The 25,070-nt window shown below is 42.2% G+C and overlaps 3 protein-coding genes across 6 annotated transcripts; 1 reads left to right on the forward strand and 2 right to left on the reverse strand.

Moving 5' to 3' along the window:
* Positions 1–3,641: 3,641 nt before the first annotated feature.
* On the forward strand, positions 3,642–20,369 carry LOC106645965 (adipokinetic hormone/corazonin-related peptide receptor variant I-like). Of its 2 annotated transcripts, XM_089588556.1 has the most exons (10): positions 3,642–3,832; positions 6,126–6,402; positions 8,765–8,886; positions 9,025–9,130; positions 10,366–10,573; positions 10,648–10,834; positions 11,850–12,058; positions 12,992–13,072; positions 13,291–13,433; positions 19,766–20,369. In XM_089588556.1, exons 1-10 carry the CDS (start codon positions 3,744–3,746, stop codon positions 19,898–19,900), a joined length of 1,557 nt encoding a protein of 518 aa, XP_089444682.1. In that variant the 5' UTR covers positions 3,642–3,743; the 3' UTR covers positions 19,901–20,369. The 2 variants fall into 2 exon arrangements, with proteins under 2 accessions (XP_089444682.1, XP_014217433.2); XM_014361947.2 differs by lacking the exon at positions 12,992–13,072.
* LOC106645975 (very-long-chain 3-oxoacyl-CoA reductase) lies at positions 13,552–17,807 on the reverse strand. 3 transcript variants are annotated; one of them, XM_014361959.3, is made up of 4 exons: positions 17,692–17,807; positions 16,515–16,890; positions 15,635–15,978; positions 13,552–15,151 (listed from the first exon to the last, which is right to left on the reverse strand). In XM_014361959.3, exons 2-4 carry the CDS (start codon positions 16,887–16,889, stop codon positions 14,866–14,868), a joined length of 1,005 nt encoding a protein of 334 aa, XP_014217445.1. In that variant the 5' UTR covers position 16,890; positions 17,692–17,807; the 3' UTR covers positions 13,552–14,865. The 3 variants fall into 3 exon arrangements, with proteins under 3 accessions (XP_014217445.1, XP_014217444.2, XP_014217446.1); XM_014361958.3 differs by lacking the exon at positions 17,692–17,807 and adding an exon at positions 17,392–17,514; XM_014361960.3 differs by lacking the exon at positions 17,692–17,807 and adding an exon at positions 17,387–17,461.
* Positions 20,370–20,926: 557 nt separating the features above from the next.
* On the reverse strand, positions 20,927–23,323 carry LOC106645966 (uncharacterized). The gene is made up of 6 exons (XM_089588576.1): positions 23,153–23,323; positions 22,909–23,078; positions 22,623–22,820; positions 22,503–22,560; positions 21,422–22,445; positions 20,927–21,351 (listed from the first exon to the last, which is right to left on the reverse strand). The coding sequence occupies exons 1-6, from the start codon at positions 23,321–23,323 to the stop codon at positions 20,927–20,929; spliced, it is 2,046 nt and encodes a 681-aa protein (XP_089444702.1).
* Between the last annotated feature and the right edge of the window lie 1,747 nt (positions 23,324–25,070).

Here is a 25,070-nt window from a genome sequence, read left to right on the forward strand (position 1 = left end):
TTATTGTGTACGTATAAGTTAGGAGGCCGAAAGTTCGATAATGTAGTACAGAGCTACCGAGAATTAATTGCAACAACTCCGACAAAACAAACAGTTCCTGCCGCGACAGAGATATATACATTCGAGCGGCGCGTCCGGCTATGGGGGGAAAGGAAATCAATGTGCCGGATAGTGCAGAAAAAAGGGAGTTGCCTTTTTTTTTTTTTTTCTTTTTTTTATACATCTTTCGCCCAGCCGAGAACAAGGAAGTCTCGGAGACTCGCTAGTGCCTCTCCAATTCCGGCGTTATTGACGGAGGGAGCGTGGGAAATGATGTGCCGCCTGTTGCGCGCCAACGCCATTGTCGCCCCGGAACAACTCTTTCGCAGTTATTTAGCTCCCAAGGTCGTTTCACTACGTTTATTTTGTTTGTTTTTTTTTTTTTTTTTTTTTTTCCTTCCATTTCATTTGTTGTTGAGTGCATATATACATGTAGTTGCCAGCGCTTTCATCCCCGTCGGTCTTTGTGCCCCAAGTACCGTTAATCGAAGCGAAACTGCATGGCATATAATATGTGCGCGTAGCTGGTATTTTTACGTGGGTGTACACATATTATATGCCCCCTCCTACTGTGCCGTTCAAAGGAAACGAAACGAACAACAAAGGAATATTAAAAATGGCTTTTCCCGTGTTGCAGGTACGGCGTTGGCGGATTACGTTTTTTCTGTTTCAAAAGGGAATTCGCGTGAGGGTGAATGATTTTTTGCATTATGAATGAACACGGATTTTTATAGGTGATTGGCGTACAGCAAAAGAGAAGCTTACCTTTTCCGAGAAAAAGATTTGAAAATTCCGTTACTGGCGTGTTCGTACATTTCTCGAAAGAATTAATCCATTTCCATGAATTTATGCATATTTAACTCGTTAGTGTCTGAAAAAACACTCGCTTCTCTTGAAAAAGAAGATACTTAATCCTCGTGTTTCTTTCCGATGAATTTTCGTTGCTCAGAGAAAGTGAGTGTACCTATATATTATTTTTCATTTACACTTTTAGTAATGGTCATGAATTTTAATACTGTTGCGGGGGAAAAAAAATTTCAATAATTTTTCAATAATTTATTGAGGTCAATCATATCCTTCCTTCATGTACTTGTGAAAAAAAAAAAAAAAAAAAAAAATGATTTAAAAGTCTGCAACAAGAAAAAAATCACATCTGTTCAGACTTGAATGGTTAAAGTGCTGGAAATTTCTTTGATTGCGAACCACAACGTTCAATGGCGCTGATAAATTCGTTCACCAAATTCGAGCGCAATCGGATGAGAATCACTCGAGTTATATAGTCCGAGAACTTGATTACGTGCATACACCGCGTAAAGTTTACTCGGACCACCCCAACTGTAAGCTCAATATTTGAATTGCTCGAAAAGTATACCATTTCCAGTGTAAGGCTACCTTGTTTGCTCTCAATAAAAAAAAAAAAATGCACTGGGTAAATGTTGGGTCCCAACGAGAGAAAATCCAATCGATCGGCAAACGAGAAAAGGGTCTCTCGCAGAGAGGGAAATTTTCTCGCTTTTAGCGGGTGACACGACTTTTTCTTTCACTGTAGACTCATCTCTCTCGACGCTCCATAGTAAACTTGTTGAGACTTTTTTTTTCTCCTTACTTCGAGAGACGTGCACCTTCCCTTCGTTTACAAGAAAACGGATTAGCGTTTATCGAGAGGATAAACGTACTCCCTTATACTGTATATATTATATGCAGCGTGTACGACGATCATTTCAGGTGTCCTCCGTCGAGCTGCTTAAATGTACGCATCTGCCACGAAATAACTCGTTTCTCATTGCTCTTGTGAAAATCCAACGCAAAGGATAAGCGGTCCTGTCTCTCTCTCTCTTGTTACGAATTTCATGAATTTCTGGCTTTCGAAAGCTCCAAAAAGTGGTTGGCCAACCGCAAAAGTTGCTGCTGCTCTGGCTGAAAGTGAGCCGTGGCCTTTACATACCGTTACAAAAAAAAAATTTGCTCACGCATTTGGAAAAAAAATGCATTTCTGTAGCGCAATTATTCTTTTTGAAACAATTGGTTTTCTTTTATGACTTTATCATATTTGTTCTTTTTCTGATGACACATATTTTTGGTTTTTTGAAGTGCACAGTTTCATTTAAACATGAAACACCAAAAAAACTACGTAGCGTAAAATATAGGGTATAAACCATGAAACTTTTCTACACTGTATAATGAAACCACAATCACTTGAGATCTTTTTTTTTTTTTTTCATTCTTTTCATTAAGGTGTCCGTGGTTAAGAGAATAGCGTTCAACACCAAAAAGATTACCCGAAACTTGATTTTCCGGATGTTAATTATTTAACTCCGCGAACACCAACGTAGGCATAATGAGATAATCCATAATGCAGTGTACCGCGAAATTGAGCCGCGACTGCGGCTATACTTGTCTGCTTGGCTCTTCGGATGAACGAGTTAACAAGTAGATGAAATGCTAGCGAGAGAGAGAGAGAGAGAGAGTAGACCCTGAGCCTCGAAGGTTGATATTAATATATACTTATTATACGGTAACGAAACAAATGTTCTGCAAATATAAATTTCAAAAAATGAAATTGAACAAAAAACGTGCAAATAATCATTCCCAGGTACCTCGATTTTCACCATTTCCCGTACAAGTTATACTGCTGGGCGTAGTAATTTTCGCATCGACGTATCGATAATAGATAAAAAAAAAATAAAAACAACAACAACACGTATTGCGATTATCCACGAAAATGACAAACTACTTACCTGTTGGGCACGTATATATCTACACAATGAATTTTCATGATGCTATGGAGCAATCGAATTCATTATGCGATTGAACAGTACAAATGATCATCACTGTATGCATAATTTATCCATACACACACACCAATTCAATGACGCACTTGTAAATCGAGCGAATTATAACAATTATCGGTATTATTATGACGCAGGCATTTATATTACCCGTTAGAGTAAAAATAAGGTGGAATGGATTTATTTAAAAGATGAAAAAAAAAAAAAAAGGCAAGAACCACACAACTGCACACCAATGAACCAAAAAAGAGTCCCTCGAAGCGAGATAACTTTTGTTGTTCGCTGTGGCGCTCAGGTTTCGCCGAGACGCGTCACAAAACGCGAGCAAAGCGGAAAATACAATCGGAGAGAGATGCAAAAAGAGTCCAAAAAAAAACCAGTGCACTCGGAGACGTATAGTATGGTAGCGGGTAAAAAAGGAAGGAGAAAAAAAAAAAGCACCGACGAAATAATGCACGTCGACGGAACGGAAGTGCAGCATCCAGAGCACTCCGCACTTGCGTGCTCGAGATGGGAGAGGCGCGCGCCGTGGGAGGGGTTGCAAGCCCACGACTCGCGAAGCCACCGGGTGCAGCCAGTCAGGCGGCTCTCTGGCTTCGCTGCACAACGCGCCTCGACGCCCGGGTCCTGCAGCTATACGACAAGCGTTACTGCGACCGTGTACCTGTAACAGGTGCCCGAGCATCATACACGGATCGTTGGGCAAACAACCGGGTTCAGTTACATTGTGCATCAGGTCCGGTGGTGGCAAGTTTACAAGTGCAGAGCTCGTTCCGTCTCAAAGAGCTTTGGAGCGAAAAAAAAAAGAAAAAAAGGAAAAATGCCAGCCAGTGGATCGAGGTACCCGTGTAAGTCACCTTCCACCCGCGAAGCTCTTGGTTTTCCGATGTCGGAGGGAAACCAGTGAGCCAACCGATGTTGTTTTCACCGAGTACAACAAGCCCACCGGATGCCATGGATCAGTTGCAGAGCTTGCGAATGCAGTTCCTGCAGGAACTAAACAGGTAACGCGCTTTCCTCCCCCTCCCCTTCCTTTTTTTTTCAAGCGTCAGTCTCATTCAAACCAAGTAACTGTGCGCGTGGGGAGGGGGTGTCGGGTCGTGTAGTAGATTTTGGGATCCGCGTCAAATTTTTTAGGTGATGCTAACGGGATGCCGCGACGGCGGGTGGATTCGGCGTAAGCCGCGATGTCGAGTTACTCGGTCCAGCCAAAGTTGCGTGGCAGCTAATTCTGGGGGGATTTTGGCGCGTGCAAAGTATAGGGCTATAGTTGCATATTTAATTACTCGTCGACTACTGCGACGCTAAATTAGCTATGCTCAAACGGCAGCTTGTGTACGGGTACAGCTTCGATGAAACCATACCGAATTTGCAAGTATGGTCCTGCACTTTTGTTGTACCTGTTTGTACACGGGCAACGTTATCTACATACAATTATCATGTGGTGTTTTGAATATCGATCTCAAAAGTTTTTTTCCTTTTTTTCATTAAATGTTAAATACTCGTGCCATTTGCTTCCAAACTTTTTTAATAATAAGAAAAAACATTTTCCAGTGGAGGATCGTTGTTGTTAAAATATTTTAAAAACAAAACAAAATGCGTCATTTATCAATTTTTTCACTGCCTCGTACAGTAAATTTAGCATCCAAAAGTCCCAAAAATGTCCTTTATATTGTGAATAATCGATTTTTTGTCGTGTCATAGTATCACTAGAAAGATACTTTGCGTAGTTTTTATTGAGAAAAAAAAAAAAAGAAAAAAAAAATAGTTCAGCGTATCAACTTACTCCTTCAATCAAATATGCAGGAACTAAAGAAACTAAGACCGATTTTAAATTATTCAGTGGCTTTTTCCTCGTGTCCTTCCCAGTAAACATAAATATGCGTCTCAGTTGATTTCCGGCAGCAAAGAAACTTTTTTCATTTCGTCTTGAACGCATTGCAGTGGAGTAGAGGTAGGGTATGTCTTTGAATCGGTTACGAAATGAGAAATCTCCCGCTCGAATATTCTACTTTGGTTTCATTTCTGTCTTGCGAAAAACCTTTGCTTGAACTACTTGAAATAGTTGAAGCAAAACGGAATTTTCTTTAAAAAAATAATTACACCCGGCATACAAGTATAAGCTGGTTCATACTGTCGTGCGCGTAAAAAGTTGTATTTTGAATTCTTGATACATTCAATTCTGCATCCACACGTGTTAACGCGGCATCTAAGGGATGGATAATCATTCAAATATCTGTTTTAAAATCAACAACTTGCGAATGATAAAAAAAAATCATTAAACACCAATAATGTAAAAAATATTGTACTTGTATCATTACTTTTGTATAAACAAGTAATAATATATGTATATATTGTTACAAACGATTAAACCATACTGAGGTACTTATAATCGATAAGTTAATCGCCGGACGCTCGTAACAATACGCTCGAAATTTTCGAAATAAACAATTTAGAGGGAAAAGGGCAATGCAACAGTTGCGCCGTGAACGTGGAGTCTCGATATTAATCGGTCAATCAAATTTCCCTGATTACTGCGAAGGTACTTTGCGGAAATCCAATGGTAACGAGGTGACATAACAGTCATTAATTGCATCATCCGTCGGGAACAGTACATCTACGTATAAGATCATACATTTTTTAAATAATGCATCACGTAATAATCTACAATTTTTTGCTTTACCGTCAATTTTTTCGATGGCCATTTTTTCGTTAACTGATTTCATGTTACCGAACAAAGCATTGAAAAATCATTGAATGTGTAAAACGTCACGTTTAACTTTCGATGATTTTTGTAGAAAGTACCTATACTCACAAACAACTAAACGTAACGGTAACACTTGCATTGGAAGAATTTGACGAACAAAAAAAAAATAAATGAATAACTTACATACGAGTATCCTGTCATCTCACCTTCATAAGATTCCTGCAAGCAATTTATGGATCGTTGATTAAGAAAATAACCTTTTTTTTTTACAATACATAAAACAATGCATATCAAAGTACCATTAGGATGTGCACAATTTCGTAATAGCATCGATAAATTGATTGCCGGACACTCGTAACGAAACGGCCAAAGCTTTCGAAAGAGACAATTTATAGGGAAAAAGTGGTACGTCCCATTGCGAGTTGTTCCAAAATTATAATGTATATATTGCACATTCGAGCGTAGATGGCATACACTGAACAAAAAGTTCGCGGAGATTTACTTTGTCGGCGCTACTAAAAAGTTGCGCACCCATCGAACAGCAGATACGTGATAAAAATCGCCGTTGGGTTTGACTTGTTCGAATACAGCAATTTCGAAAACAACACAAACGCCGGCCACGGCGGCAATCAAGTGGACAACGAGAGCGCGGTCACGCCCACCCTACCGCCAAACATGAGATTTACGAGTCGGTCCCTCATCATCATAATAATCTACAGCTTGTGCTTTGTCGTCGCCCTCGTCGGCAACCTCACGGTTTTTGTGACTCTGTCGAGGGGCAGGTACCGCAAGTCCCGGATATCGCTGATGATGTGCCACCTGTCGATCGCCGATCTTTTCGTCACCTTCTTCACGATACCCCTCGAGGTGAGTGTGACACTGGAATATCTTTTTTTTTTTTTTTTTTTTTTTTGAAATTAATTGAAAATTGCTTTGCCTACGGTTATGATAAGTTATATTACTTCATTTTAAAATACTTACACAATTAACAATCGATAGAAGTTGAATTAGAATTTTTGTTGAACAAAGTAGGTAGTCGTATATACGGCGCTCAAAGTAAAATTATTGGAACGAGATTCCGTCGTTTCATCAAAGCTTCGCCCGCTTTGTCTCCTCTGTATGTATACGTTTGCACTAACCGATAAATATATGTATATACAGTCGGACGAGGCAGTACCGTAGAAAGGATCATTATTGCATTCGGAGGATCACGTGATTAATCCGGCGAACCGTGGTGGCCTTAGTAATATATACTCCGCGCGTTGCACGTGCGTAAAGACAACCGATCGTTTGTTATATATCATCTCTACCTCTGTATATGTATACATTTGTTACAAGGGGGGGATTGATCAAAACCGTTTGTTACCTATATATATATATATATGTTAGTGATGTAGATTACAATCGGCTCTGTTTGTTGTTTGCGACGACGCTCCGACCAATCGGTTTTTAACGGTTATTCAACAGATTTGCTGTCGAGCTCGTTCCCTCGCTCATCGGAATTGGTTGTTTATCCATAGACAATCAGCGCCACTTGCTGAAATTAATTCAAAAATGTAACTGGTACATGGTTTGAATGTATCGAAATTTTCGAATTACAATTTTACGTGAATAATATTAATATTATATCGGGCTGATAAATTGTCAGAATTTTATCTCCTGAATTGGAAGTATTTGAAATATTTGTTGTTTTCATGATAAACAAGATGTTCAGTGGCAGTGAAGTAATGAAAAAATAGAGAGGTATTTATTTACACTCAATTGCTATTATTTGATCCTCCAAATGATTGTCAGTGATATGATATTAGATAATATTAACCTGATCGAGGGGAATTGCATACTTACGCTACAAATGTTTAAATTGATCATAAATACATATCGCAATATTAATAAATCATCATCATTATCAAATTTTACGCGCTCGTTAGCCAAAAATGGTTATATCGCGTAGTCTGAAAATTTCTGCACCTAAAATAAAAAAAAAATTTTTTAATTGTTTTCGTGCACCGATACCAAAACTTCAGATACATCTTTTATGATATCTATTCTATTTTCGCGTGTATATTGAATTTTTAAATTACCTTTCAATCATACCACCATCGCTGCCGGCCAAATATCAGGGTAGAATTGAATATTATAAAGTATTCAATCGATTTCATATGCCATATAGATACCTATGTGAGATATTTTACGAAACCGAGTTAATTGTCACAACTCAAAAGTACGTGAAATTTTTTTTTATTATTTATGAAGTTACGCCTCTCTTCTAGCTTTTTTATTTTTTACTGGAGTTAGCGACAACATTTCACGACACGCGGCTAAAGATTGATGACACGCTTTTTTTGTCTTTTACGTTTGCAATTGCACATAAATTTGTACTTTGACTTGTTCATGATTATCCAAGATTTTTTTTTCTTCATATTAATTAATAAAAAAAAAAAAAAAAAAATGGTCTCGAAGGGTGTAGTTGATAAATAATTTCAACTACTTCCAAACTAGGTTCCAATGATAGTTTTGCGTCATGTAAATCTCCATATCGGTGTCTGCAGCGCAGAATTAATACAAGAATAGTCAACTGGCTCAATATTCGGCCCGAGGCGTTGCGACAATTGTAAATAATATTGGAAAAATTTCATCTGCGAGCAAAATACCACATTTTCCCAAAATACGCGTATCAGAAGTTTTAATATAAGGTTTCAGACTAACATTTGGTAAAAATAAATTGTAACTTATAGTTGTTAAAATTTAATGTAATCTACTACTTTTGAGAGTTTTTTTGTTTTTGTTTTCACAACGAAATGCTTTCCATTGGCATTACACGAATATGTCCACCCTCTGTGATACTAACAAGTGCCACGCCAGCATCCGTGGCTTGATAGCCTAACGCGCAACTGATTACGACAAATCACCATAAAATCTCTGAAAAATTATCAATGTAAACTCAACATTTTTTGTAAATTATTGTACAAGACAAATTATACAACTTTTGTAAACAGCGCTTACACAACTAGAACCTATCATTTTGTCCCACAGGATTGACAGTCGTTTTGACGTTTCTAAATCAAAGTGAGATGACGCGCGCTCCGTAGGCGCATCAACATCTGACATTTGAAATGACCCATATATGTTTGTACTACGTGTAATATTGCCAATGTTGCTTGATGGAGATAGAGAGAAAGAGAGCTCTATTTGTTGATCGAAAAAAAAATGGAAAAAATTTTTTTTACAGATCGGCTGGAGAATAACGGTCCAGTGGATAGCTGGTAACACAGCTTGCAAAGTATTACAATTTTTCCGAGCCTTTGGCCTGTACTTGTCGAACAACATATTGATCTGCGTCTCCCTGGACAGGTAAGCAATAACATGTATAAAACAGCGAGTATAGGTGGACGAAACGTGTTAATTAATTTGATGCGTAGCTGTACCCCCCGCCCCCATGACACCTTGTGTAAACTATTCGTTGGCTTACATGGTGCTCGTGTGTAACAGGTACTTTGCCGTCCTGCATCCTTTGCGAGTGAACGACGCCCGCCGGCGGGGGAAATTCATGCTGAGCATAGCCTGGATTCTCAGCACCGTGTACTCCGTGCCTCAGGTAAACACTCAAACTTTTTGGCTGGTATTTCATTCGTTTATAGTTTGCGGACTCTGTCGAGTGGGGGTAGTTGAACAACTATTTTATGCGCCAAATGAAAAAAGTGTAAAAGCGTATACCTATATACTACCTGTAGCCAAAGCGAGTCGTAAAAAGAAAACCGTAGCAAAATTAAATCGGTAGGCCAGTGAGCTTTTTTTATATCCTTGAACTGAAATGGAATCCATATACATATATATATGTATACAAAACCGAGAATCGTGCGAGTAATCCACTGCACGTAAACACAGGAGTAAGTGAGTATATATATATATATTACATAAGTACACGGAAGAGGGTATAATGGGCGTGAAACTACGTTGCTCGGGGTAAACATAGTGCCAATGGGTGTGCATGTATCAGCAACGTGCTCGAGACAACAGTCTTACAGCCATTGTGAGGGGGATCTTGGGAATCAAGGACGGGATGATGGAATCAGTAGAGCATCGCTGTTTATCAATCGAGTTTGCACAGCGCGACAACGAGCTGCAGAATAATCGACGCCCCCATCCCTCCCACTCACCCGGAATCTCATTAAAATCTCCTCTCCCGAGGAGGAAACGTGAGACGTTTAACGGCGCAAAGTGTCTTGGTTAGCTGCTGTGTATACTTTTCGCGCTGTTGTCTTGGAAGACGACAGAAAACACCTTGACTCTGCGATGTTCTCGACAGTTTCAGCAAAACTCGGATTTTCAGGCAAAAAATAAAGGGGAAGAAATGGCAAAAAAAAACATGAAAAGTTGCCATTATCTCGAGATGAGGGGGAAAAAAAAAAAAAGTAGAGCTGAAAGCTAATTACTTCGTGCCGTGTATACCGTTGATGTTATGGTCACACCAGCGACGTCGGGGGCTTTAACGATGATCACTGGAGGAAAAACAAACAACTCACTGAAAAATTGTGAAAACAAGGGGTGCGCTGCCGGAAAACTCATTATCTTAATTAATAAGAGAGTCCCTGCGCAGCGAAAAATGAATTGTACTTTGTATTAAAATTCGGTCGCGAACGAGAGTCGGTGTCGGGGGGTAAACAATGGCAGGCTCACCCCTCCGTACTTTTTTTTTCCGCAGCAATCTATTCATGGCCATTTTTTTCATCCCCCGGAACGTTGCGTGCATTCTCAATTTTTTCGCGACAAAACAAAGACACCAAAAAATATTCAGTGATGAATATCGTATTTTCCTTTATGATATTATAGGCGATAGTATTCCACGTGAGGAGGCACCCGGAGGTAAAAAACTTCACGCAGTGCGTGACCTTCGAGTCGTTTCCGTCTGACGCGGTGGAGAACCTCTACAACATGTGCTCTATGGCGTGCATGTACTTCATACCCCTGGCGACCATCTGTTGGGTCTATTCGAAAATACTCGGCGAAATAAGCAGCAAGTCGAGGGACAACAATCCAGGTATACTTGTTACACGAAGCACCCAATGGATGTGGAAAAAAAAGCGCGTGTCACAATCGATGGTTATATTGCAGTAGCGACCAAGTCGAGCAGCAGCGGGACGCGCGATGACTCGAGCAGCACCCACGGGAGTAAAATGCGGCTGAGGCGCTCGGACATGTCGAGCATCGAGAGGGCCCGGAGCAGGACGCTCAGGATGACCATCAAAATCGTCATTGCCTTCATCTTTTGCTGGACGCCCTACATCACCATGTCCCTTTGGTTCGTTTCTACGTTGCACAACAAATATATCACGTATACACGATACACGCAGACTTGGACACGGGTTTTTTTTTTTTTTTTTTTTTTTTTTTTTGCAATATTATTTGTTGCTAAATGTGTAATGAACTATTCATGCTGAAAAGAGGTTTTATCAATTACTATACTTTCGTCTCGTAAAATCTTTTCTACACAAACTCGCTAAAATCTTGCGAATATATTATTATGTTGTAAGCCAATTTACTCGTGTGCATTAACGAGTTTCTAGCCAGTTTACGTGGTAATTATCTGACAGGGGTGTAAATACATTTTTTCCATCAAAATCAATGCATTAAAAATTGGAAGGAAAAGCAATTTAGACGAAAAAAGTATTTAAAAATATTTCGTTACGAATACTTTGGAATTAACTTTGATGTGTATAAAATGTATATTTTTTGTTTTTGCCAAAAAGTAAATTTTTAGCAACATTTTGTGGTGAATAGTGATGGAGAAAAAAAACTTTTTTTTTTCAAAGTGTAAAAACATCTGTGAAATAATCACGCCAAAGTTTATGTCCCTGCGCTTCGAGTCGTACATTGATTAAAACAAACTCTATGCTCGTGGCTGCACCACAGATTGCATACCACATGCCTTCCTACACAAAAGCCCATAGTTAATTAAAACGTGTGGATTCGCGCAACTCTCAGCTTGTTTCTGTAAAGTTCGATTCACAAAATTATAACTTTAAACTGTACCTATACCGTAATAGCTGTCCCTGTATGTATCAAACAACAACAGTTACTTTAAAACTTATTACTGAGAACTCAATATTGATTATGCTAATCGTGAATAATTAGTAGTAGCGTAAACACAGAGAAAAGAGTCCGTCATTGCTTGAAAATCGTCAATGCGTTGGTGCACAAAATGTACATTACAAGTGTCATATCGGGCTCACTTTTAATCTCATCGCAGGTGACGAGCAATACAAGGTTTGTTTAACGGGGCATTGTTTCGTTTTTGCTCCCCCCCCCCCAAACAGGTACATGATCGATCGAAAGAGCGCCGAGCGGGTCAACGAGATGGTCCAAGAGTCCCTGTTCATCATGGCCGTGAGCAACTCGTGCGCCAATCCGCTCGTTTATGGATGCTACACGATAGACTTGAAGAAGGAGTGCTGTCGCTGCTTCCTCCCCTGTGTCACCAGGAGAAAGCCCAACCACGACGTCAACCTCATCCCGAGAAGCCTTGGTTACTACAATTATTCATTTACAATATATTATGTGCCTATACCCTTAGTAATTATACCTGTACGCACGATTTTGTTTCTTTTGCTTTAATTATATAGTGCATTTCATTTGTTCCTCCCCTCCCACCCCCTCACACGTTGCACCTTAGACCCCCCGCTGTGTTCGTTTTCCAATATTTCGTCCCTCGGGTATATGCGCACCCCGTGAGAGAGGAAGCACTGGATTCAAGTTTATTTTAATCATCATTTTCGGCATTTGATGTTTAATACCTAGTCTGTAACGACATTCGCTGTTCAGATGAGCGAGTAAATTAATTGTCGATCGACTTGAATCCAATTTTCTTGAAGCACCTGCGAGCTCACAGCAGCACTTTCTTGGAAAATCACTGCGTTAAGTAGTGTGAAACTATGCTCGGTGCAAGTAATAATCCGACCCTGAGCGAAATGTTTTTTTTTTTTTTTTTTTATATAACTATCGATACAGTACTTGAATGTTTTTACTTTTAAAAGGAGTAGTAGTTCTACTAGTGTAAAAAAAACATTTGGCTCGACAAAGTTGGTCGGATTGTTACAATGAGAGCGTAAGGGTTGGAGGGATATTTTTTACTACCTCTGTTAGTCATTGTTGCACAGTTTTGTATGACAATTGAAACTAGTGGAGCATTGAAAACAACAATTGATTGCAAGAAATAAAATCTTTTTTTTTTTTTTTTTTTTTTTAAATCCCAAATCATATGAACTTAAAAAAGGGACAAAAAAAAGGGGACCTTTTTTATTTTATCATACCCACGCATGCGATGAACACAAAGAAAAGAACGCTGGCGCCCGGGGCTGGATAAAAATGGACGCATCGGTTGTGTGCTGCTATTGAAAAATGTAGGTTTCGAAAATCGTGTAGCGCAAAAAGTGCAAACCATTGTGTACGTTTGTTGCAGATTCGAAATTCCAGAAACCAGAAACAAAATACCCGGGCGTCAGCAAAATCATTCGTCAAGCCGTGCGCGGCTTTTTCAAAGGTGTGTATTTATACTATTTCATGTTTATTCCGCTCAAGTGTTTGTCAGTGTGTTCTTCCTATAGATTAAACACATATACCATTACTTTTTTAGCTGTTTCGATACGTAGATGTACGTTCTCCTTTTACTTTTTAGCTACTCATTTTTTTTCGTGGTCATGTTTTGGTTTTGTATATAAATATGTTTTTGACTCGATTGTGCCGCAATGCACCCTCCAGTTGGAAGCGGTCAGACGAAAAGTACCAACATCTGCGCCAACAAGTTACTAGTTTCTGCCAGTAGTCCGAGATTGTCGGCGGCATCAGTCGTACTGGCATCGAAAAATACCGTCACCATCGAAAAGCTACCTCTACGAACAATAGTGAGTTCAATCATTCGTATATTTCTCTAGTAATACTTATTAGCTAAACATTTTTGCTTTATTTTAAAATACTTGAATGTACATCATTCAACTCTTTGACCAAAATAATCATCAAGACTTTTATTTAAAATCTGCGAGAAATGCACATATATTTTATACACATATATAAGAGCTTGTGTATGTATATCTGGTCTCATTATCCACGAGATTTATATTCAAAATCATATAATATGCTATTTATATATCTAAGTATTTGCGAAACAACAAAATCCATGGCAACATTCACCTTATATTGTGTATACGCGTATTCCGTTTTGAATCGAAGGAATAAAAATAATTGCAAATTGGCGCAAGAGTTTAGATTTAAGGCACTTATTTACAAAACGATTGATCATGTCCGCTCATGACCGCGTGTGTCATTTACTTAAACATGAGCCTCGAGGTTAAACGCATTCGCTTGGCCTCTTTTCATTGTGCTTCTTCAGCATCGTCGTATTGCTTGCCAAAGTTAAATGAAATCAAACTGATATTATTGCGCGTGTCATTCGCTATCCGGTCGTGCGTCGATCAACGTGTACATAATATATGTATATAGTAATTAAAAGTAGAAAGCTGCAAAAATTGTACTTATATCGTTGAAATTAGTCAATTGTCGTTTGTGTGCAAACTATTCAAGAAACACACTGTCTTTTGAACAATTGTTTCCAGCTTGATAAACTTTTCAGAGACTAGATTTGCACAAATGACTTACAAAGTTAGCCATGAATATAATATATAGTATTAACGCAATTTTAATACTATTTATAAAAAAAAAAAAAAAAAAAAAATCAATTTAAATCATACACACACACATGTGGACATTTTTAGGCAAGTCTTTTATCTCGCTGATGTTTTTTATTATTTTCTTTTACAAAAAATAATTTATTTCCATGACCGTCCTATTTTTACAAATTCTCCACTCGGAAAATAAAATTCACAGCACCCTGATATAAATTACTTTTTTTTTTTTTTTTTTTTTTTTTCAAGCTACCGAGGAACAAAAGAAAAAATTCATTACGAATGCCACTGCGATAGACTGAATAACAGAGATGCGGTCGAGCCAATCGATTTTAAAATTCTGAATTTTAATGCGCGCGTTTTTTACAAAGAAAAAAAAAATCTGATCGCAATTTACGCTCCATCGACGTGATGCACCGGCGCAGTGTGGCTTTAACATTTATATAATACAAAAAAACAACAGTGCTCACAACGTACCGACGCACACCACCTCTACGAAGCGACTTCCAATCGATTGGAAAAAAAAAAAATGAAAATTCTGCCCATTATCTTAAAAAATGCACGCAGCGGCGTAGGATAATGAACACGCGAGAATGGAGTCTCGAAAGCATCGGTAGCGATCACGGATCGGTATAATGTACTCGAGAAGCGGGACTCATCGCTCCTCCGAGCTGTGCGCCTCGGGCTCGTGGAGCGGCTGAGCCTGCAGATCCTCCGACTCGGCGTCCTTGGCCTTCTTGCGCAGCGCCCGGCCCCTAATGTTGAGCATCGTCCGGGCGACCAGCCAAACAGCGCCCCGCTCGCAGACGCAGCGCAGCCCGTCGACGAAGCCAAGGATCAGGCAGTGGGGCGGGTAGCCCGTCGTGCGCTGCTCGATGCCGACCGTCCTCAGGGAGGCCTCGACGAAACGCTCGGGCGTCGGCGCCATCCACGTGGCTTTCCTGCTCGGGCAAAGTGAGATTCGATCAGTCGCGATCCCATGTTGTGATTAATCAGATAATCACGTATGATTTGGGTCACTCGCAATTCAAAGGAAACATAAATAATAATCTATCGGCCGTGCTTGCGCGTGGCGAGAGTTATTGTTCAGCGCGTCTCTCTCTCTCTCTCTCGATCATCGGATGACGATGACTTTGGTTTTTACCGGCCATACAGCATGAATAATCGAAGGCACTGCAACCGCGAACGCTGCCGGAAGCGTTCTTTTTCCAGAATTAATGAAAAAAGCTAGCAGCGCTAGACGCGCGAGCCGAGTTCATGAATTATTTACCAAGTTTTCGCGATGATTTTTTTAGTCCCGCAAAAAAAAAAAAAAGAACAAGGTAGACCTGCGTCAGCTGCGATAGATTATGCACCGGCGTTTGAAGTTGGAAGTTAATAGCGAGAGCGCGCGCGTTACCAGGACGTGATGGAAAGTAACGTACTTGATCTTGGACATCTTGGTGGCCACGGGCCCGGGAAGGACGCACTGGACGGTGACGCCCCGGGGCTTGGCCTCGGCCGCGAGATCGGCACTGAGCTTGTCGACAAACATCTTGCTCGCCGAGTAGACGGCGAGGTAGGGGCTAGGCATGGCTCCAGCCGCCGAGCCGATGTTTATCACGACCCCCTTGCGCCGTTCCATCATACCAGGCAGCACCTGGCGCGCCACTCCCGTGACTCCGGCGACGTTCAACTGGAGGATCCGGGCTATCGTCTCCTCGCTCACGTGCGTAAAAAGCTCCGGGTGGTCGTAGCTCGTCCCCGCGTTGTTCACCAGCACTCCAACCTGCGTTCATTATGAATATTATTGTTATTTGTCATTTTTATACTGCCGATACTTTCTTTCGCGAGTGAAAGTCGGCTCGCCGCGCTATCATTATTACACGCGGTTGGGCCCATATACATCCGAGCCGGCTCGAAAGCGATACTCGATCGTATACCTGTCCGTGCTTTCTATGCTGATGATATATTTTGCGTGAAAGTTGACTCCTTCCAGGCTACGGTTAGCTGTTTGTTTACGCTTTTTTTTTTTTTTTTTTTTTTGGCCAATTACATGTAAGAGCGTCGCGGTTACTTTCCACGGTGTATTATTATTTCCATTAGTTTTTCTTGCAGGTACCGATCTGCAGGGCAATCGTATATGCATTTGGAATATTATACAACGTCGTTGGCTTCCGGTTTTCACTCGATCGCGGCGAGATCTCTCCGGGATGGGGAAAAAATCGGTATCGGTAATTTAGATTGCAAAACGCGGTCGATTCCAACTAAGAGTAGTGAAAAAAAAAAAAAAAATAAAAAAAAAAAAAAAAATAATATCCTCACCTCGAGCTCCTCGATGGCTTTGCCGATTCTGTTGTACACGGCCTGGCCCTCGGTGAGATCGGCCTCGACGACGCGAGTCTCGACCCCGTACTTTTGCTTGATCTCGGAGGCAGTGTCCTCGAGTTTCTGCAGCGACCTGGAGACGAGAACGACGTCGAGGCCCCGTTTGGCCAGGGCCTGGGCAAAAGCCTTGCCGAGTCCGTCCGTCGCCCCGGTGACGAGGGCCCACCTACCCTGGGTTGCCAGATCGATGCCTAGACCCAAGCTCGGCGCCAGCAGCTTCCTCCAGAGGGTCAAGCTCAGCCGCACGGCCAGCCGCAGACCCACGGCCGCTATCACCACCACCGCTATCTTCTCCCAGCACGTTAGCGCCATTCTGCAAGCGATATCGTTGGTTTTTCCTTCTTTTATTTTGTATGCCAGCAACTTTCGGCTCGAGTGGTATAAATATAGAATTTAAAAATCGGTGGAATTCTTTTTTTTTGGTCTCCTACGTAATTGGTTTCGAAAGCCCTTGCTCGGTAGCGATTATTGTTATATTTTGATAAGAGGTACACGATAAAAAACAATCCACTTTGCTCTTTCAGTTAACGCGACGAACGGATAATCGTCGCGGACCCAAAAGCGAGATAAGCTCGCGCACTACGTTCAAAAAGTAAAAAGTGATACGTTTTCCTTCTACAATAGCAGACACGTGTTAACGCGGTGTATAAATGCAATTGCTTCGCTAAAACTTTCTCCCACGGTCAGCTGCACTTGAGTTACGGTACCTTTAGGTATAAAGTATACGTATATGTATACACGGGATAAAAGGTACCCCCGGCTGCACAGCACGTGTCCCACAGGCACTCGCGCACACTCGTACAATATACCTTACACACGCTGTTTGTAGTTGGCCGTTGCACTTGGTACGTATTCCCACACTGAACTCAGAGACAGGAAATATTTCGGAGCACGAAACTGCATTTAAGTAATACAAATACAGACGCGTGCTTCTTGTCGCAAAGTCGAGCTTCGGGAGTTAAAACAACGGCAAACAAACGAATGGTCAGCAAAGTTGGATAGTTTGTAATATGCACCACCTAGTTTACACGTAAGCTCGAAGCCGTACGATAGGATGGGAGGGGGGGGGGAGGGTTCAAGCTCCGAAAGCTAGGGTGTCGAAGCTACAACCTACCTTGGATAAACTCTGTGTTGCCGACTTTGCAGCGCGACGGTCGAAAGTCACTGCTGAAACTGATGAGCACCAGCCCCACCGATGCCACGGTAACAGGAATATAGAGAGGGGCCCCTACTCGCGTGAAAGCGGTCGATGCGCCGCCGCTGCGTGTATGTGTGTGTGTATGCGTCTCGCTCCCGTTCCCCGCTCCCCGCGTGTGCTTCCGCGCGCGCGCAATGTCAGGGCTATCTGCTATCGCCGCTATCGGCTATACGACGGCGGCGACTATACTATATTATAGGGAAAAGCATGGTGCACTACCTATACATATACGCGATGTGGCATACTTTCGGAGCCCCGGCAGAGTGGGGCGTTACGTGTATATAGGTATATATTATGGTACACGTGCATCGGTGCGAGGAAGTGGGTTATCCCCTGTATATTATATTCACCGGTGACGTTGTTGTACTTTTATTGTAATGCCTAAATACACGTGATGATGGGATATCGGTTCGAGCGCGTCTCTCCCTCGTGTTGGCAATACTTATTGAACCCCAAACTCGAAAGCACGGACGCGGGCACGTCGATGTATGCACATTTTTTAAATAATTCACGGCTGAAACCGGCAAAATACAATAATCTTTGTGGTCGTGCGTGCGCACTTTGTCGTGTATTAGATTAACACCGGTATGGATCACCGATACGATCGAGGACCATTAGCATACTTGTATAATATGTATATACTTACTCATGGTTTTGGGCGTCGAAATTTTATTTTCCTCGATTAATTATGCAAGCAGAGAAAGTAAAAAAAAAAAAAAAAACAACTGAAAGAAAGGGAACAAAGAGCGACGGCAGAATAATTAAACGTTAGGTTCATTCGTTTGTCCATCCGTACGCAAATGAAATGTTTACACTGATACAGCGCTCAAAGTTCGGAATGACCAACGGACGGCGCGATTTTAAAAGAAAATAAAAGAAAAAATTGTGGTCATTTCTTAAGTATGCACAGACAAGCTTTTCGCCAATGATGAGCTCACTCGAAGTGACGAGCGAGACTTTGTTTTTCATTCGAAATTTTGGATTTTTGGAAGCTTACAGCAACACGTGTACGTATTTTTGTTGCTTCGATGCTAATTTTTTAAAGTAAACACATCCTGGAAAATGATTTAACATCACGAATTAGATTCGATCTTACGGTTACACTTCAGCCATCGTAAAAGTGATCAACTTCCGGACCTGCAGATGACCAAAAGCCGCACACGACCAAGTATATGTATATATGTCCTGCTTCGCCTTCCTTTCATAGCTCGCGTCAGTAGGTCAGGAACCGAGTGCTTTCATATCATGTACCTACGGAGTGTTCGAAATATCCGGATTTTTCGGCACTCTCACTTTGATTCATTTTGCTTTCACTTGGCGGCTATCGTTATTATTGCGAGTATATTACATTAAAATTACTAGGATGCTGGTAGCTGTCCTTTTTTTTTTTTTTCTCATTTCAACGAGGGTCGGATCGTTGCTCAATCCAGTTTTGAAATCCTAAGCCAAGAGTAAGGTGCTTACTTACGCTTCTCCATCGTTTATTTCTATCTGATGAAAAATCTCTTGAAATCGGTACTTTATCGTTATTTTTTTTTCTTTTTTCATCCCTAAATCTTCTGTACTATTTTTCGCAGCTAATAAATCATGTCTGGATGGTTAAAATATAACATCAAGTTGATGCGAGTAATTACATGGCATTTCGCGTATTTGTAATGCTTCCTTTGATCGAGCAATTATACCTATATACTTGCCAACCTGATGTTACATCCCAAACATCCAACTCTTGTACTATTGCCATGAGTCACCTGATGTTTAAAAATACTGCCAGGCGCGTAAAATACGCAAGTGTATACGATTAAGTTCAAACACGAAGTGCATTTTTTTCCGTCAACACTTCGACGCCATACTTCAGCGTCTTTCCTCGTCCCCGCCATCAGTTGACATTCGCATGTACTTTTGACTTTTGGTACAATACAAATATATGTGCAAATATTGTACTCTAAATGCAGTTTTTTGAAAAAAAAAATTTTTTTTTTCATCTTTACAGAAACCAAGGACGAGTGTAAAACTGAGCGCGCCAAAGTCGCCGTGCAGCGAGCCTGCTCGAGGACACGTGCACCAAAACAACCTGGTCGACTTGATTACCGATTTTCCCATCGCCAGGGAGTGCCAATCGGCCTAAAAGGGACAATGCCCTATCCATCACTCGTGTTTAAATTTGTACATATGCGACAGTGGCCTAGTGGCGAAAACGTTCGAAAAAAAAAAAAACTTGTACATTTTTTGTGCGCCTTGTATCATAATATTAAATGTATACGATACGTGAGTGCGTTTAAACTGGAGACCCGGGTATGAAAATGTGTTGCATTAACTTTATTATTTCGTTTTTGGTTTGATGAACGAAAAAAAAAAAATAAACAAAAACTCGTTCAAATATTATGTCCCGGTCTACCAACAGATTACATGTATATACATATAATATGTAGCCACGTAAGTGCGTGTATTACCCTCCTCGTCAGTCTTTACTCGCTTTCTCCCAAGTGTTAATATATTTAAAGCTCATCAATTCGCCGTGTTGTGATTCATATGATACATGCGCCAACGAATTTTCAGGGTTACTATACTTTAGACGTGATTCTCACGTATAACAACTCTTTTGTAATTATAAGACAAGTGTATGACTTTTGTTGAAAGTGTGTACCGAAACGTGTGATTTTTCGCGCAAAGTATATTTTATAAAAAGTAACATCAAACACTGTAGTAGCAAACGTGCCAAGTGTATAATCGCAAAATAAGCATTGTACATTTATCGTTCGTTTGACGGTTGTGTCAGTAGGCATTGTGGACGTTTAAAACGATCACTCTCTCTTGATCTCTTTCCCCATTGCGTGTCGGATGAATTTATGTCGTTGTATATATAACCGGTTGTACGTTAAATGGAGTCAATTAAAGCTGAAATTTGATGTATTTTTACACGTCGAGTATTTTTGTCTCTTTGTATGATTTATCATAAGTAAGCCCATATCATAACGTGTACCAAAAAAGTAGTGCTCACGATTGTAATTTGTGTCGAGTTTCGCGTCGCTTTTGTTACAAACAATATTATATAAATAAAGTGGGTCGATGAATAACACAGTAAAGCCAAAGTACAACGTGTGATGTGGATATTTTGCTATTTTTATTCGTCAATGATCCGCAGTGGGAAACCTTAGCAGATTTTGGACGCCGTGTCCAGGTTGGTGTTCTTGATGGCCATCTCACTGGTCATCTCGGGGGGCTTGCGCTTGACGACCTTCCGGTCGCAGATCATCATGGTGTTGTGGTGCTGATGGTGCTGCGCCTCCATGTAGGCGCGCCTCCACAGCTTGGCGTCGCCCTCGACCTTCGCGGTCCAGTCCTGCCAAGCCTGCCGAGTCACCGTCCGAGGCTCGCGGCCCATGTTCTTCGCCTCCCCGGCCACCTCGTCGATCCAGCCCGTCCAATTCTCGGCCATGTCGGCCACTCCCACCATCCACCGGGACCATTCCCTCACCTCGCGCGACTCCACCTTATCCGTGGCCTCGTCCAGCAGCCGTATCTGCTTCTCGTCCAGGGCGTGGTGCAGCCAACGAGCGATTTTACCCGCCACCACGTCTATTCCAATGGTTCCCCATCAACAATCACGCACCTGGTACAACAAATGTATGTACGTATGTATATTTACCCAGCACGTCCTTGATGCGCTCGCCGAGGTGCTCCTCCCCGTCCATCCTGAGCACCGGCTCGCATTTCTCGTAGATGGCCCGGTGCAGCCTGTTGATCATGGGATCGCACAGCCGGTTCTCGGACTCGCACTCGATCATGGAGTACAGCGTGTCCAGGATCCTGGCGAAGGTCAGGAAGGGCAGATTCGTGTGGAGGGAGGCGCCCACGCGCGAGGCCATCTTCTCGAGCTCGTTCAGCTCGACCGACTCCGCGGCCGTACAGGCGTTCGCCCTCGAGGCCGTCTCCGTCTGCAACGAGGCGTCCGCGCAGCAGCAGACCGGCGACCCATCCTCGTCTCCCGTCTCCTCCTCCTCCTCATCTTCTCCATCCAGGTCAAGCTCCCCCGGGATGTACTGACTCGCCGCGTCGACCTTCGCGCTGCTGTCCTCCTCATCCTCCTTCACCTCCCCATTGATATCGGCATCGCTGGCCAAGCCGGACAACAGGTTCCCATCTGCACCCCCCATGTCTCCCAGTTCCGTTCCCTCGTCGTCGAGGTCCTCCTCGTCGGCATTGGCGTCGTAGTCATCGTCGTCGTCGTAGTCATCGAGACTCGACGAGCCGTCGGTGAGTGCGGCCTCCTGTTCGAGGAGGGCGGCTCGCTCCTCCGCCTCGAGCTTCCGACGAAGGCACTCGGCCTCGAGATCGGCCTTGCGCATCTCGGCCAACTCGATCAACAGCCCGGCTATCCAGCAGGCGAACAGATCCGCGAGGAGCCGCATCTGCCGGGACTTGCGGTCCTCCACGCCCCGGGGCTCGTACTCCAGGAGTTTGCTCAACCGGCGGAGCACCACCTCGGCTATGTCCCGGTACTCGGAGGCCGGCCGGCAACACCGCCACACGAGGATACTGCGCACGAAGCGCACCGCCATCGCGTACTGGCACTTGGCCGACTCCGCGTCCAGGCACGGCTCGTCCCCCGAGCCCTGCCTCACCAGCACCGACTCGCCGTTGCAACCCTCCCCCTTCTTCCTCTTTTTCTTCTTCCTCCGCCTCTTCGTCTTCGCCTCGCCCTGGTCATCCTCGCAACAGCCCGACACCGGCTTCTTTCCCGGCTTCGCCTGGAGCTTCCGGTCGCGGACATAGTCCTCGGCTTGTCTGGGTAACAAACAAGCGGCCCTTGGTTATCTCGGTTCGTTGGGTGCGTCGTGTCTACCTACTCTGGGGTGAGGGCCGTTTCCGCCTCGACGAGCTCGATCAGGTGGTCGAGCATCCGGGCGGGCATGAGCTCGGCGCGCTCCTCGAGGGTCAGGATGAGCCGGCGCTTCGTGGGCCTGGCCAGTTCCTCGATGCGCGCGGCGATGGGTCGGACCTTGCGCACGACCGGCAACTTTTCGCACGCCGGCTCGCACTTTTTGCTGGTTCACAATCGTACGTAATGATTAGTTTTTTTTTTTTTTTTTTTTTTTTTTTTTTTTACGAGTGCTTTTTTGGGAGCGTGGGTACCTTGGTGTGGCGAGGAAGTCGAGGTACTCCTTCTTGTTCATGCAGTGCCGGGGCGTCCGGTCCATCTTGTGGGGCTTGCATTCCGGCCCGTGGATGTAGACGGTCGTGGTGTCGGGTGGGCGTTTGGATCTCTTTTCCTCGCAGCGGTCGACCGTTGCCGGTACCGATTTCTGCGCCCACGTTTCGGTGAATAATCGAGCATCGGGCACTTACTTGGTTCGCGAGGATGGAAATATCGGTTTACGGCTTTTTGGCAGCGGTGCGGAGGTGGGGCATTTGGTTTTTTCGGTTTCGGGGCTGCGCCACCGGTTGGTGTCGTGTCCTCCGAGCATTCGTTGGTTTCGGCCCTATTGACTTCCTCCTCGACGGGACGGGCGTTTTGTATGTCCTTGGGTTCATCCTCGAGTTCCTGCATCGTTGCTTACTTTTTTCTGTTTTTGACTTTTTTTTTCTTTTTTCTTTTTTTCCTTTGTTTTTCACTCGAGCGTCATTGCTCGGTTGGGCGATTATCTTTAATTTTGAGGCCGAAAGTTGGGTTTTCTTCTTATTTTTGAGCGAGTGTCCAAAATGTTGTTTATAGCCTAAAAGTAATCGTGCTGGTGTGTGTGTGTGTGTGTTTTCGATGATAACTTGAATTTGTCGGTTTGGCGCGCGTCAGTTTTCTTTTTTCTTTCTTTTTTTTTTTTTTTTTTTTTTTTTTTTTTTTTTTTTTAATTTTACAAGTGCCAGCGAAAAAACGTACAACCAGTTTGCCAAAAAGCTTACGCAATACTTACGTGTGCTCGAGATAAGCGTGCTAATAGAAATTAGAGAATCGGCACGGAGTTTCCAAAAATTCCATTAGCACGTTTGATAAAAACCACTTGTGAAGAAAAAAAAAAAAATCATAACGCGATTTGTGGATGAGAAAAAAAAAAAAATACAGATAACATAATTCGCAATCGAGTTTAATTTAGGCGAAATTGTCGGTGGCGACTTTGCAAAATATTATGTACAGATTGTAGATCGCGTATCTGGCCTTTCAATCGAGACGTATGTACATCGAAGCGTTTATTTTTACCCACGGCAATGATATCGGCAATTCATCTGGATCACTTTAAAAAAATAAATTTACCCATGGAATACGTTTCTTCTTTTAGTTTTGATTCCATTATTTTTCAATAAAAGCGTAAAACTTGGTACACGAAACATATTGAGAGGACACAAAAACGTGTGGAAATACCTAAATAAAAATCACCTATGATGTACGTACAATATATCAATACAAATGTTTTAAAAAAAAAAAAAAAAAAAAAAAAAAATTAAATCGTCACCTGTTAAACCAAGTACATCATAGCTACACAGTAAATAGCTAATGTGTGTACGGCAAGATAGAGAGTCGTGCAAGGTCGCGTAATGGGATGCATTATATACCTATTTATACAATGATGCATCTGGAGCGCAAACAAGAGGCCGTGGGTTGTGTACGTCTACTTTGTGATATATAGTTTGCAATAATATGTGGTGTGTGTAAAACACGCGAGCTATAATCATAATACGTATGTCGGTATTTTATCACGTGCTCACGTCGATATTATATCCAACTCAGTGATTGTGACAGTGTTTTTGTATATGTATATAATATGTTGTGCCTCGCGGACTAGAGTTTTTTGGTTCCATCGATGATGTCGAAATGATGTGCGATATGATGCAAGGAATAAATGACAGCTGAGCTTTCTCTATTTTTTTTTTTTTTTTTTTTTTTTTATTCGATCTATCAAGGCTTTCGTTTTTCGAAAAGTCTTTCACAACATATGTATGGTTAATCACATGTGTGTAGGTACATAAAATTATATGTATATAAAGTTAATGCCATGTGCTATAGAGTAGCACATCACTCGGTTATTGCGAAGTGACTCAACGAATTCAGGGATGTATATATTATATTTTACAACGGGTGTGACATCAGCCGCCTTTTGTGTTTGCTGTTTGTTCCGTGGCTGCGTTTATATAACATATATATGTATTGTCCCGGACGGTGCAATATAAAAACACACTTTACCACTTGATCGCCGAGAAATTCGTGAGATGAAAAAATTTATATTTGTTGTTGCGTGCAAGATTCCAACAACAACCGTGCAGTTATGTATTGATCTTACAGATAACTGTTAAAAAAGTATTAT

This window comes from Copidosoma floridanum, unplaced genomic scaffold (genome assembly GCF_036245765.1).
Source record: "Copidosoma floridanum isolate Cflo_tuat_1 unplaced genomic scaffold, Cflo_Japanese_pri ptg000001l, whole genome shotgun sequence".
In the NCBI taxonomy this organism is placed as follows: Eukaryota; Metazoa; Arthropoda; class Insecta; order Hymenoptera; family Encyrtidae; genus Copidosoma; species Copidosoma floridanum.

What these genes read in the sequence shown, in the direction of transcription:
- LOC106645965 (XM_089588556.1), top strand. Translation starts at nt 3,744, where the DNA reads ATGTTGTTTTCACCGAGTACAACAAGCCCACCGGATGCCATGGATCAG. An exon ending in TTCCTGCAGGAACTAAACAG is followed by an intron (nt 3,833 to 6,125) that starts GTAACGCGCTTT and finishes GTTCGAATACAG; the next exon opens with CAATTTCGAAAACAACACAA. An exon ending in GTCGAGGGACAACAATCCAG is followed by an intron (nt 10,574 to 10,647) that starts GTATACTTGTTA and finishes GTTATATTGCAG; the next exon opens with TAGCGACCAAGTCGAGCAGC.
- LOC106645975 (XM_014361958.3), bottom strand. Translation starts at nt 17,480, where the DNA reads ATGCAGTTTCGTGCTCCGAAATATTTCCTGTCTCTGAGTTCAGTGTGG. An exon ending in GCCAACTACAAACAGCGTGT is followed by an intron (nt 16,891 to 17,391) that starts GTAAGGTATATT and finishes TATCGCTTGCAG; the next exon opens with AATGGCGCTAACGTGCTGGG. An exon ending in ACCAAGATGTCCAAGATCAA is followed by an intron (nt 15,152 to 15,634) that starts GTACGTTACTTT and finishes TTGCCCGAGCAG; the next exon opens with GAAAGCCACGTGGATGGCGC.
- LOC106645966 (XM_089588576.1), bottom strand. Translation starts at nt 23,323, where the DNA reads ATGCAGGAACTCGAGGATGAACCCAAGGACATACAAAACGCCCGTCCC. An exon ending in GACTTCCTCGCCACACCAAG is followed by an intron (nt 22,821 to 22,908) that starts GTACCCACGCTC and finishes ATTGTGAACCAG; the next exon opens with CAAAAAGTGCGAGCCGGCGT. An exon ending in GCGCATCAAGGACGTGCTGG is followed by an intron (nt 21,352 to 21,421) that starts GTAAATATACAT and finishes CCATTGGAATAG; the next exon opens with ACGTGGTGGCGGGTAAAATC.